Below are 14618 nucleotides of genomic sequence, written 5' to 3' on the forward strand. Positions count from 1 at the left end.
AAAGAAAAAGAAAGGCATTTTACAGAAAACACCTGTATCTGTCAAACAGCTGTGTAGTTTTCCTTGCTTTTAGGTTTTTACTTTTGGATATTGTTTCGAGATATATTTTAACATCAACTTTAAAATGTTCAAAATTTTGTATTTTTCCATTCCACTTGACTTTATGAACATAGTAACGGGCAATTATAACAATTAAATCTAAAATAAACAAAAGATTTGTATCACCCTCAAATGAAAAACATTTTAACATTACATCAATTTCTTCAAAGTTAACAAGAGTCATAACTTTTCTTTGCAAGTAATTTCTGAGTTCTTTCCAAAACACTTGGGTCTTGGGACAATCCCAAAATATATGGTTGATAGTCTGAGGGGAAATTTTACTAAAAGCACAAATATCTTAGATGTTCACTTTAAAACGCTGTACCACAAGTGACTTAACTGGGTAAACTCGACGGAAAATTTTATATGAAACCTCTTTCACTTCGTTTGTGATGATATACTTATGAGGTGTCGACAATAAATTGATTAGTTTTATTCTGTTTGCTTTGGAACGCCATTTCCTTGTTGTAAACGAAAGTACCATAAATACTCGTAATTTCGCGCAATTTATATTATCCGAATCAAAACTTTTTCAATGAAGGCATATTAATTGTTTAATGTCTATTTGCTATTCCAAGTTATTCGGTTCAGGACTATATAATGTAATGAACACACAATTACATATTTCAATAAACGAACAGTTAATATATTAAGTGCTTGTTTTTCACTTTCATTACGGTAATGTCACTGACGTCACTTGGTATTTGCCAAAACGTCAATAGCAGCCTTTTAGCTATGTGGTTTATTTGAGAAGATAATTGCATTGGAATGGAACAAACATCCTGCGGCTCCTGTTTGGACTAAAGTAAGGGTTTTATCTGTTTGATTGTCTGTACAACTGGGACATATTAAGTGATTTTCAACACAAATGGCCACACCAAGGGAAAACGGTAAGCGAACACACGGAGACAGTCATGAGAACAGTTCCAGCGCTAAAGTAAGAGAAGTCAACTCGATTCAAGATGAAGTCAAGGGCGATTCAAGACACATCGTTGCTCTTATTCTCGCCCGTGGAGGAAGCAAAGGCATCCCTCTGAAGAACATCAAGATATTGGCAGGCGTTCCTCTGATCGGATGGGTGATCAGAGCAGCGCGGGACTCTGATGTCTTTCACAGGTGAGGTTATTGAGTGTGATGTCCCTCAGTGATTGGCTGTACTGTATGACAGTTATTGTGTCCTATGCATACTTTTGCAGTGTCTGGGTGTCCACTGATCATGACGAAATTGAGAAAGTGGCCAAGGCCTGGGGTGCTAAAGTGCACAGGAGGAGTCAAGAGGTGTCCAAAGACTCTTCGAGCTCACTGGACACCATTAAGGAGTTCAGCAGTAAACACCCAGGTTAGAAATCTGGCTCTGTCTCAGTCAAATCCCATTGTATGGCTTAGTTCTGTATAATGGGTGTAACTAGAGCTTGTGGAACAAGTGTGTCCACTCGTCTGTCCAGCAACAAAGATAGAAACAGGAAAGTCGCCACGTAAACCAGTTTAAATGTTGATCATACTTCTCTTTGTATACCAGGATGGTTTCACCCACCATGTCTTTATTTGCATTGTGAATGAAACCAGAAAAACAGACTCTGCGGCTGATACATTCTCATGCAATGACGCAGAAGAATGTTTATAATAAAATCGCCTGTTTGTGATATTTACCATGTTACCAGTCTGATTCAATATATTTATTCCCAGGCCTGTTTCAAGAGACACGCACAGCTTGTTCCTCAAGGTTGCAAGCTTCAAAACCTTGCTAGATTCAGCCTGTTTTCCAAAATATTGAGATATGGGGAATATTCTCACAGTTCGACCTTAGAGCAATATTCTCCTTTAACCTCTGATTGTCTGGAGTGTGTAAAAAGTAAATGGTGGATCTCAGAAATCCACTAAATGGCGGATCTCAGAAATCCACTAAATGGCTATAAATGGGAGAGTGGTTAAGTGAAATTTAATGTTCTTGCACAGATGTGGATATCATCTGTAACATCCAGGCCACATCTCCATGTCTGCACCCTGAACATCTCAAAGAGGCTCTGGAGCTCATGACCAAACAAGGCTATGATTCTGTCTTCTCTGTTGTCCGGCGACACCATTTTCGATGGGAAGAGGTCAAGAAAGGTTTGTTGAAGTGCAATATGTGAATGTTTACAGATATAATGTACTATTATTCAGAAAGGATTCAAGACATTGATCAAAAAGAAAGACCTTTATAATGTGACAAAAGATTACTATTTCAATTAAATTAATGCTGTTCTTTCTATTCATCAAAGAATCCTGAAAGCAAATGTTCAACATTGATTATAATAAAATGTTTCTTGAGCAGCAATTCATCATATTAGAATGATTTCTGAAGTAATGATGCTGAAAATTCAGCTTTGCCATCACAATGAAATTTGAGAGATTTCTGTCTCTCCATTGACAGCCTGCGCAACTACCACTTTCAAGCCCCAGAAAGGTTGAAATGACATCATGGAATTAATCCATGTGACTCCAGTGGTTTAACCTTAATTTTATGAAGCGACGTGAGTGCTTTGTTTGCACAAATAAGCATAATTTACTACTTAATTTACAAAATATTATTCTCCAACGTGCGACGCATACGTGTTGTGTTGACACGAGAGCAGACGTGAACTAACCCTTTAATAACAATTAAACACGGAGTGTATTATGGAGTGTTTTGTGTGCTGAAACAGTCAACATTTATCTGATCTCTATAATGTTCAAACTGTCACAACTTATAAACTAAAAGGGTGACTCTTGAAAAATCTGTCAAAAACATGTTCGCTAGTGTATATTTCGCCTAAAAATAAGTAAAAAAAAGAAGGAACAAAGAAAATTAAGCTTTTTTGCATTGTGACATTATTGTCAAAACATTAAGCACATTTTTCCCTTTAAAATCTTATTAGTTTAATGCTAAATAACCTCATTGTCAATAGACATTTTACTTTTGAGCTTTTTTTTTAATTGTCTTTATTCACTACAAGTATTGTCATTAAATATTCTCATAATCAATATGAAATGAAAGGCAGTAAAATATATATAAAGAATGCTTAAAATTATGCATAATATTTCAACTACATTTTTTTTATCAAAAGTAAAATGTCTAAACAAATGACAATAAGAATTTGAGGGGAAAATATGCCTAATTATCATGAAAATAAATGTCACAAATGACATATTCTATATATTGTAAATAAATAAAATCAGGCTTTTATTCAATTACTGTGATATGAAAAAATATATATATACTAATAAATTGACAATACAATAAATATTAGCAGTGGTCTAATATGAGCATTGATCTCACATGCATGATCTAGCATGTGTCTAAACTAATGACTTGAGTTCATTAATATTACATTTAATTAGAACTATTTTATCAATACTTTTCAGAACTGAATGAAACATATCGATAATCAACCAATGCTTCGCTTCATTCTCTTCATCTTGGATAGAATGAAGATAATGATTTTTGCTGAGATTATTATTATAGTATTCATTCATATTTTGAATCAACTTTTATTTTTATACATTTACATTTATGCATTTAGCAGATCCTTTTTCAAAAGCAACTTACAAAAGATGAAGAAAAGCAATTTGTAAAATAGCCAGTATTTGTAATATACAATACCAGGTTTATCAGATTTAAAAAATGTATTCGTTTTTAAATATTTAGATATTTAATATACTGTATCTTTAGTTTTAGCAATTTTAGTACTTCAGCTTAAACTTACTTCATTACATTTCTAATTTCCATTTAAGTTTTTAAGTTTAAGTTGTTAATCTAATATTTTATTTTATGTCTGCTTTATTATTTAAATTTCCAAAAATGTTTTAGTTAGTAGTTCCAGTTAGCTTTAACAACACATTATCCATAAAACCTTCAAGCAATACTGCTTCAGATTGGGTCAAAACAAGGCAGCATATTTTCCCTGGCTAATTTGCTTGTCCTCTTCAAGAACTTTCACTCAGTCATGGCTGTTTATTCATAGCCTTTGCTCTTCTGCTCTTCAGGTGTGGACTCCAACGATTCAGGCTTTTTTTCCAAAGATGGATCCATAGACACGAGGAGCCCAGGCAGCCAGGGCTCGTTCGATTCTGGCACTCCCCGCGAAGACAGGTACAAGTCTCACCCTTGCATTTACAGACATGACTCCAGCTCCACAGTAGTGTCCGCGTCATATGTAGTGGCCAGTGAGTCCGTCACAGTCCAAGCAGACGGTCTGAGATCAGAGCTGGGGGCTGTTTAGACGTGTTCATTTCATATGACACTTGCAACTTTTTCTGTGGTTTTTCCTCTTTTTTTTTTTTCTTTTTTTTTCTTTTTTTTTTTGGGCAACCGTTGCTTATTGTGTGCTTTCTGAAATAAATCAAATGTATGCTCATAGCTATGTATAAACGCATCAATGATATATTTCACGATCATGAACTGGGTGACATAGTCATTTTTTTATGTGCTTTTCAAAACACTAATGCAGCATCTGTCGGAATAAAATGATTAAAAGGAATAAAAGGTTATTATTTGTATTTAAATAATTCCAATTCTAGTTATCCAGTGAGTGTATAAGTAGAAAGTGTTCAGATCCGCTCTTATAAGCTTGGTATGTTCAGAATGAGTCAAACAGCTCCTGTCTCGTCCCGCAGGCGATCATACCAAAAAATTCAGAGCTTGAAAATGTGAATGTTCTTGTGCTTCAGGTACAGGACAGTCCTTTCAGGGGAATGTCACAGCCTCTCTAAAAGAGATTTGACTGCTTCATTAATAAACTAAATTAATGTCAGTGTTATTTAAGTATTATTTATATACTAACATAGCACTTCATATTTTGAATTTAACTTTTCTGTTTTACTTACCTTTTAGTCATTTTGCTATGCGCTTTTGTAATTTTTATTGGTTTGTTTATTAAACTTTTCAATTCATTTTTATTATTCGGTTTATTAAACAGCTTTATTTTAAAAAAAACTTTTTTTTAATCGCTTTAGTTAACAATAACAACATTGATTAATGCTTAATTAATGAAGGACTGCTTCATTTTTGCACTATGGTATGAATCTTAGCATGCATAAAACTTAAGCTAGGTTTTGAAATTAAATTTCGGGGGAAAATACTTAAATGTGTCAAAGTTTGTGTCATTTACTAATGTAAATATACCTTATTTATACAGTTTTTGGTAACACTTTACAATAAGCTACATTAGTTCATGTATTTACTAACATGACCTAACAATGAGCAATACATTTGTTACAGTATTTATTATTATTATTATTATTATTTATTATCTTTGTTAATGTTAGTTAATACAAATACAGCTGTTCATTGTTTGTCCATGTTAGTTCACAGTGCATTAACTAACACAGTGCATTAACGTATTAGTAAATGTTGAAATTAATATTAACTAAGATGAATTAATGCTGAAGAAGTATTGTTAATTTTTAGTTCATGTTAACTTATATTTACTAATGAACCTTGTAAAGTGTTACCCAGTTTTTTATTTTTATTTAAGGATACAACATTCCATTGCATAGTGTGTATTGTACTGTGTACAGTATTGTATTGTGTATATGTTGGCTGTTTTTGCTCTGTATAACTCTGCATAACTAACTGCTTTTCTATTGGCTAACTACTTTTCTTCCCTCCCCAGTAACACCGTAAAGACGGCTCTTAAACAGCCCACACCAGGAAAGCCCTCTGTCCTGAGCATCCCTCGGGCTCTCATCGCACCCCTTTGCAACAAACAGGGCCTGTGGGGCCTGGGGGGCCTGGGGGGCCTGTGGGGCCTGGGGGGCTGGGGGGACCTGTGGTACCTGTGGGGCCTGTTGTGCCTGTTGTGCCTGTTGTGCTGGTTTCGACTTTCTGTCCGTGATCCTGGATCCAAGATCATCTCTGGTAAGAATAGGCACTTTTATTTGGCACTACATCAAATATCTGCTTTTGGATCTGTATTATTATTATTAATATTATTATTATTATTACTATTACTATTATTATTTGTGTTTACTAAGGCGAGGTTTATTATTGCTCATACTTGAAGTTAGTTGAACAAACGTATTAAAAGCATTAAACTTTGGAGTTTGATGGATGTTAATGAAAAACAACAACATTGTGACATTTTTCGACAGGCTGGTAAATAATAATAATAATAATACTAATAATAGTAATAAATAATAATAATAAATAACAATGGAAATACTTAAATTATTTTATAAATAATATTATATAATGTTATAATTATAATTAAGAATTTGAATTCATTATATTTAAATATAAATATTTAATAATTTAGTGTTTTTTTTTGTTTGTTTGTTTTTTTGTTTTATTACACTTAGTGATTATGAAAGTGATGTGATTTGTGGACTACTGATAAGCGCGAGTCTGGAGAAACAGGCGTTTATTTATTCATTCTCAGTGTTGAGAAACGTAGCCTTCATGTTACGTTATTGTGTTAATTATAACTAAAGTACCTAATTATGTTACATATTTATTTTGTATGAAAAGTAGCGTGTTAGTTACTTATGGATTAAAAAGTACCGTTGTATCAGTGCTGCACGAGCTCTCTCACACAAACACAGACGCGCGCACACAGAGAGAGAAGATAATTGTAAAATGAAAATTGACGGGCTAAGTTTAAATTTTGTTCTTGCTTGTTGTTTTTCTGTCAAAATGTCAGAAAGCATTTTGTTTTATCCATCCGTGTTTTAAATTTTTTTTTAATTTTTTAAAAAATCGTTTTACTGTTAACACAGCCCTCATTATATGTCGGATAACTTATACTTGATATTCTTTTTAGAATAAGTGATTCGTTATGCTATTATTGGACTCCTGTCTATTCATTGTCAACTGTTTTCTATAAATTTGTTTGTATTGGCTAACATTTATCCAGCTAATGCGTGTCCTGTTTAAAATGTGCAATGTTCAAATGCAAAGACCGCACGTCACAAATAGAAGCCCTTTTCCCCGTGGTATTTAGTATCGCCCTGTTCCCTGTGGTATTTAGTATCATATTTGGATATTGGAATAATAAAGTAGCCTTTTTAAAAAAAAAAAAATGTTTATACTGTTTTCTAGGGGTTTCTTAATTTTAGACTAGTTGACCAGCACACATTATATGCAATCCAATATAATGCATGTGTCGTCCCCCAAATATTTTACATATAAATCTCAGATGATCTATTCTTCTGTTCGTCTTCCTGACACAGAACATTTCTGAAAATCAAACAGAATTGTATCCAAAGAAATCAAAGCAGGACAGGGAGAAATAATCTTGAGTCTTAATTTAAAAGATGAATTAATATTCCTTAAAAACGGAATGTTCCATGACAGTTAATGATCATCATTCATCATGCCTTCAGCTCATGGCTGAACACAAATCTTTCGTTTTTGTGTTTAATATTGATATTTATTTATTGATATACATTTATTAACATAAGAGACTTTAAAAAACATTAAAACCCTAAAACTTTTGAACGGTTGTGTACTTGTAGTTAAGGTTTAATGTATTGCATGTTGGGGACTCTAACCATATATTTAAATTACAGACCGCTATTTCTTTCTTTTCAGGGAACCTCTGTACTAAACCGCTGAACCTGAACCCAGCTTGCAGGCCTCGCCGTCAGGACTGGGATGGAGAGCTGTGTGAAAATGGCTCCTTTTACTTCGCAACCAAAAAACTCATTGCAAAAGGGCTTCTTCAGGTAAAATTTGGAGTTTTAAAATCAATAACATAATATGTGGCCAAAAAAAGCTTGACATAAAAATCCATAGTGAAGAAAGCATATTATCCGTATCCTTAATGTTACATTTCACAGGGTGGAAAAATGAGTTACGTTGAGATGCGCCCAGAGCACAGCGTGGATATTGATGTTGACATTGACTGGCCCGTAGCTGAACAGAGAGTGCTGAGGTGAAGAAACAAAACAGAAAACAATACTTTATTGCCTGCAGCTGCCAATAAATTACATATTATTACTATATTAAGTAATTAAATAAACATGTAATGTGTAACTGTCTCTCTAATGTGAAACCTTGCCAATAATAGTCTTGTGTTTCAAGTTCCCAAGGAACTTAATGTTAGCAAACAACCACAATGCACAGAGTGCAAAGTTTGAACTTAAGCAAACTGTGTGTGGGTGTGTATATGTTTGATAAAGGTTTGGTTACTTCGGCAAGGACAAACCTGAAGTTGTGAAGCTCCTGCTGTGTAACGTGTCAGGATGTTTGACAGACGGGCAGATCAACATCTCAGCAAATGGAGAGGAGATGGTGTCCATCAACATTAGAGACCAGACCGGCATTAACATGCTGAAGAAAGAAGGAGTGAAGGTGATTCTTGTTTGGCAACAATTTGTTACCCACCCCCGACCTCAACCAACCCCCTCACAACAATTGACCCCCTCCTTTGTCTTTGCCCCATCGTATCCCATCATGCATCTGGGATGCCTCTTGTTTTTGCCTTTAAATTAAACAAAACTTTGTTATAAAATGCACAACTCGATATTTTACTTTTAATACCGCTGTTTCTTAACAGTTTGTGTGTAGTGTTGTGCAGTTTGATAATGTTTAGTGAGTTTTGCTGGTCTTACCATTCATGATAACAGAGGCTCAGATGCACAAGTACTCAGATGTCTGCTATTACCAGTTATCCTTGCGCAGCGGCAGTATCGTAGCCTATGAGGTTTATCCGAGGCGCGATTATTGCTAATTGAAAACTTTACCCAATACCCTGCCGTGACGACTTGAAATATAGTCGGCACTGGCAATTTTTGACAGTTTCTATGGAGACTGATCTATCAGTAAAAGTAAGAATTACCTGAGTGTTAATAAGAAATGTGGAAATGCATTGGGTATTTGTAATTTAGCAATAATACACACTCACAAGACTATGTAGAAGGGTAGATTAAAATGTGTAATTAGTTTGTAAAAAACTATTAAAATTAATAATTGAAAAATTATTAAATGGTTGATATATTACTTGAAAAATAATTAGTAATTACAGTGAGTGTTTCTGTTTTAGGAACAGTACAGGTACACAAAAATAAAAACTAAGAAAGGAAAGATTAAAATGCTATAATAAATAAAAATGAATAGAAAACGATAATTTGAAGTGAATTGAAAAATCTAAAAAGATATGCACAATTAAATACACTGATTCTATTTTAGCTGCAATACACAATACTGTACATGTTCAAAAAACAGTGACGAAGATTAAAGAGTTATATTAAATAAAGGAAATGAATACATTTATATCTCAATTATTATTAAATCTCAGTTGTTATTATTAAATTATTAACCATTTTATTTGTCAATTATTTATGTTTTATAAATAATGTTTATGTGTGTGTTTTTCGCCCCCTCATCTCCTTTAGGTTATTTTGATAGAACAAAACCCTATGACGGAAACCTTAGCTAACAAAATCTCCCAGATGATGGGCTGCCCTATCCTGCTGAACGTAGATGACAAACTGAAAGAGGTGGAGAAACTCATGGAGGAGGATGGGCTGGAGTGGAAAGAGGTGGCGTACTTGGGTGAGTCAAGAGCTCTGTTTCTTCCAGTTACATCAGCTAAATGCCATAATCAGTAACAACTTGGTGTCTTGGAAAAATTCAGTGTGCATAATACAGAATCAAAAGTTTGTACCTTTTATATTAACTATGAATACTGAAAGCTATTACTTTTCTCAGCCTTTTATCTTGTAATAATGTCATAATACTATTATAATGTTGATTAGAATGACTTAAAGGGGCTATATGTAGAATTTAGAAACTCTTGTTATTAACGACACCGGTGGCCGTTAAGAGAACTGCAGCCAGCAACTTATTTTTCGTTCCTCGATAAGAAGTGAAAAGTTGGAAACACCTTTGCAGCGATATACTATTAACAAACATCCAACGCTGCTGAGAGCGGCGTTTAGATGAATATGTAAATATGTGCTGCTTATTTTTTCCTGGCAAAAACGTCCAGAGTCCTTCACATAAAAATCTGTCTTTCATAGACAACCTGGGAAGTCAGGGAAGGTCTAATTTTTTTAAGTTTCGTTACAAGCTGTTCACACATCAGGAATACAAATAGCGATTAATGCATGAAAATTCTTACATATAGCCCCTTTCAACATATCCTTGAAAATGAATATATTTCTCAAAATCTGTGTCCCAACATCTTTGTATCAGGGAACGATGAGCCAGATGTAAAGTGCCTGAACCTGGCAGGGCTGAGTGCAGTACCTCTGGATGCCCCAGTGGTGGCGCTCAATGCTGCGAAATACTCTTGCCACTGCGCAGCGGGTCGTGGGGCCGTGCGAGAGTTCGCCGAACACATCCTACTGCTGAAAAAAAAGGCCAAGTCTCAGATGGAGCAGGACAGAATTGGCAGAGACTAGTTCTAGGTGAGGTTTTGCCATGGAGGTGTTCAGATAGCAATATTAGGCATTAAAATCGTTTTGAAGAAAATTTTATATTAGTTTATTTGAATGTAGCCTTCATAATAAATAATTTTTATTTGCTGTCGCATTATATGTACCAGTTTGGTGATTGCCTCCGGCCGGAGCAAAATTGCTGTGATGCGGAGATGATGTGGGCATTTTGAACAGCAGGAACAACAGGAATAAAACTAGACCAAAAAAATGGGAAAGTGCAAGGAAGACCAACAATTTAGGACATGGTTGCAGCCCGTTGGTGGTCAAAATAAAGAAGGATTTTGCAGCATTTGTAAAAAGGTATTTAAGTTGGGTAGCTATAATAGAGGGTTTTCACCGACGTCACATTCTGGGTGGTAACTCGGATGTAAACAACAGCATAGATTGCACAATTGATGTACTACTGAACACACTGTTATACTAATAAACCACGGAAAAAACACATGGAAGCTGTGAAATCATATAGAGAAGAACTTAGTAAGCAGGAAAGAACGCAAAATTTTGCCAAACTAATGTTAATATGTAGTAAAGATCTGAACAAGCTAGCTTCTCTAGGCCATACTGCAATTCTTCCTTCTATTTCTTATCTTGACGTTCAGATTGTCAGTCCAAAAAAGCACATGAAATCCGTTTCAAGCTATATCCATATGTGGTTTGAAATCCTATTCAAATCACATATCAGGAAATCCGCTTCAGTCTGAACGCTCTGATCGGATTTTGCGTGGTACATTCATTTGTAGATGAACTGTGAAATGATTACATTATAAAATATATAAACTAATATAAACCTATACAAATTTAGGTGTTTTTAATTGCGGAAAAAATGTAGGATTAATCGAGTTAATTTTTTTTTTTAATCGATTGACAGCACTATATATAACTTTTGTATGTTGAATGTTTTGAATGTTGTTATATGTATTGTTAAGCGCAAAACGTGTTGAAGATCAGTGGACAGTCGATTCATTAAATAAGCTATTTCCTCACAAAAACGGTTCTATGAAGCCTCTTCTCCATCTGCATTGATATCCATTAAAAAAACAAACAGACTCTGGTCTCCTTTCCTTTTTTTGGCTGAAGGTTTCAGGCTTGTCTTCTAGTGGCTTTTATGCATCCAACTGTATCCATACCCTCTCATCTCATCCCTTTTCCCACATTTGTAGTAATGACACTATAACACAAACTAGAAATTGTAACGCGTGAGCACGCAATAGTTTTCTCGTGCTCACGCAAAAGTTTCTCGTGAGCACGCAAAAGTTTCTCTTGAGCATGCGAAAGTCTATGGCGAGTGGATAGTGCCATTTCTAAGACTACCCTGAAGAAGGAGGAGACACGGCAGACGTCAGACTGGCGGCGACGTCTCAGTAGGAATGTAACTGACGGCGACGTGGCGACGGCGTATGTGAGAAATGTTTTTAAAAAATCATGACGCCTGATCTTGGCACATCGCCTAATAAGACGCCTGATACACACGTCGTTCCTCTGTACGTCGCCAAATAAGACGCCTGATAAACACGTCGTTCCTCTGTACGTCGCCTGATAAGACGCCTGATACACACGTCGTCCCTCTGTAAGTCACCTAATAAGACGCCTGATAAACACGTCGTCCCTCTGTACGTCACCTAATAAGACGCCTGATACACACGTCGTCCCTCTGTAAGTCACCTAATAAGACGCCTGATAAACACGTCGTCCCTCTGTACGTCACCTAATAAGACGCCTGATACACACGTCGTTCCTCTGTACGTCGCCTGATAAACACATCGTCCCTCTGTACGTCGCCTAATAAGATGCCTGATACATACGTCTTCCCCATGTATTTCATCTTGAAAACATTTCAAAGTTTGCATTAGTAGATGTGCTTGTTATAGGCTATTGCTTTTACAGTAATTAGTAAACATATTTACCAAAAAGGGCCACTGGTGCGTAATAACTAAGTTTATTCAATGTTTGATACACTACCAGTCATAAGTTTTTGAATGGTAAGATATTTTAAACAGTAATATTGTGAAATATTTATACAATTTAAAATAACTGTTTTCTATTTGAATATATTTTAAAATGTAATTTATTCCTGCGATCAAAGCTGAATTTTCAGCATCATTACTCCTGCCTTTAATGTCACATGATCCTTCAGAAATCATTCTAATATGTTGATTTGATGCTCAAGAAACATTTATGATATATATATATATATATATATATATATATATATATATATATATATATTGCAGCTCCCCGTCAATGATCTAGCACCCCCTCAGCACCTGCGTTTGGTGACTTGCTTCATTGTGCCACATTTGTGTTTTGTTTTTATTTTGTGTTAAATGTCATACGTTTATTTTTATTTTATTTTTTGCTTACCTGTGAAAAAAAGAGTTAACATTTAAATGAGCAAATCCTAAATAAGTATAATAAATTAATTACCTTTTATTAATAGGTATACAGTATACTCATAATAGACTATCAAACTCAACTTGATCCACTACACTAACTTATTTCTAGACTAATTTCTAATTAAAAAGAAATATAAGAAGACCTTACTTTTATTACTTACCTTTTGTCATTTGCAAGAATCTCCTTCACCTGAATAATTGTTCTGTGTATTGTAATTTTCTTGTAGTAAAGTGCCGGCTTTTTCTATCTATGTCTCCAGTTTAATTTTATATTTCTTCCCCCACTCCGTGTGAACCTACAACTCCAGTAGCTTAATTCCAGATAGAGAGGTAAAGATCTACCCCAACAGTAAACCTTGGGTGAGCAAACATCTTAAAATCTTTTTAAATAAGATGCTTTTAAACAGGGCAGTATTACTGAACTTAACTCTATACAAAAAGAGATCAAACGGGAAAAAAGGTGCAAACTGGGTTACAAAGATAAAGTAGAAAGACAACTAATTTGGGCTCAGCCTGGGACAGTGTCAAGAATATTGTTGGACTTAATGACAAATCAAGGAAAAATACATTTTTAGAAGGTTTTACGGCAGACTCTACCCTGGCACAGGAGTTTAACCAGTTTTATTCTAGGTTCGATGTCCACGATTTTAGTAAAGAAACGGGTGCATTAAGGGACAGTCTAATTAACTCTGGTCTTCCTACTCTTTTCTTACTTTTTTTTTTTTTTTTTTTTTGAACGAAATGTTGTGAATACTTTTAAATACAGCAAGGCTTGTACAAGTCCTGGCCCCGACAACATTAGCAGCCGCATGCTGACCCTTTGTGCGGATCAATTAGGCTTCATTTTTTTTTATCACATTTTTAACTTGTCTTTGTGTCAACATAGAGTCCCAAACTTATGGAAACAATCAATCATTATTCCCATCGCAAAAAGCAACCACCCAAAAATTCTGAATGACTACAGACCTGTGGCTCTAACTTCATTAGTTATGAAGTCCTTTGAAAGAAATGATAAAGAAAGAACTGCTGGGTAGAATTGAACATCTCCTCGACCCCTTGCAGTTTGCATATAGAGCCAACAGGGGGGTGCAGGATGCTACTGTAACTCTGCTTAACCTCATATACAAGCACTTAGAGGGTAATAAAAACCATGTCAGGCTGCTGTTTGTGGATTTCTCGTCTGCCTTCAACACTATCCAGCCCCATTTATTGGTGCAGAAGCTCATAGAAAATTTCGGGTTGGACTGCAACTTGGTGGGCTGGATTTTGGACTTTCTCACTAACAGGACACAGAGAGTGAGAGTAAATGGACATCTTTCTGGAATTTCAGTGACATCAACCGGCTCCCCTCAAGGCTGTGTTCTCTCTCCTCTTCTGTACATTATGTACACTAATGACTGCCGGAGTGAACTGACCAATGACTATATTGTAAAGTTTGCAGATGACAGTCATAGTAGGTTTAATGGACACCACTGAAACATCTTACGGCCCGGTACTACCATATTTTTTTAAACTGGTGCAAAGAAGCTTTTTTAGACTTAAATGTTACAAAGACAAAGGACATGTGCATTGATTTTAGACGTCTCCATCCAACTCCTGAAAAGACGATTATAGATGGAAAAGAGGTTGAATTTGTTGAGTCGTACAAGTATCTAGGAATCATCATTGATAACAAGTTGACCTTTGAACTAAACACAGACATGCTGAGTAAGAAAAGTCAGCAAC

General features: G+C 35.2%; 1 protein-coding gene across 4 annotated transcripts; it reads left to right on the forward strand.

The window, feature by feature from the left end:
* Positions 1-301: 301 nt before the first annotated feature.
* On the forward strand, positions 302-11546 carry cmasa (cytidine monophosphate N-acetylneuraminic acid synthetase a). Of its 4 annotated transcripts, XM_082166696.1 has the most exons (11): positions 304-1215; positions 1296-1438; positions 2056-2208; positions 4105-4210; positions 5733-5977; positions 7649-7782; positions 7897-7991; positions 8239-8410; positions 9454-9613; positions 10256-10470; positions 10608-11546. In XM_082166696.1, the coding sequence occupies exons 1-10, from the start codon at positions 968-970 to the stop codon at positions 10462-10464; spliced, it is 1665 nt and encodes a 554-aa protein (XP_082022822.1). In that variant the 5' UTR covers positions 304-967; the 3' UTR covers positions 10465-10470; positions 10608-11546. The 4 variants fall into 4 exon arrangements, with proteins under 4 accessions (XP_082022823.1, XP_082022822.1, XP_082022821.1 ...); XM_082166697.1 differs by having other exon boundaries at positions 302-1215; positions 4126-4210; positions 10256-11546; XM_082166695.1 differs by having other exon boundaries at positions 305-1215; positions 10256-11546.
* The last annotated feature ends 3072 nt before the right edge of the window (positions 11547-14618 follow it).

The sequence above is a fragment of the Leuciscus leuciscus genome (assembly GCF_965113295.1).
Source record: "Leuciscus leuciscus genome assembly, chromosome: 4".
Classification (NCBI taxonomy): domain Eukaryota; kingdom Metazoa; phylum Chordata; class Actinopteri; order Cypriniformes; family Leuciscidae; genus Leuciscus; species Leuciscus leuciscus.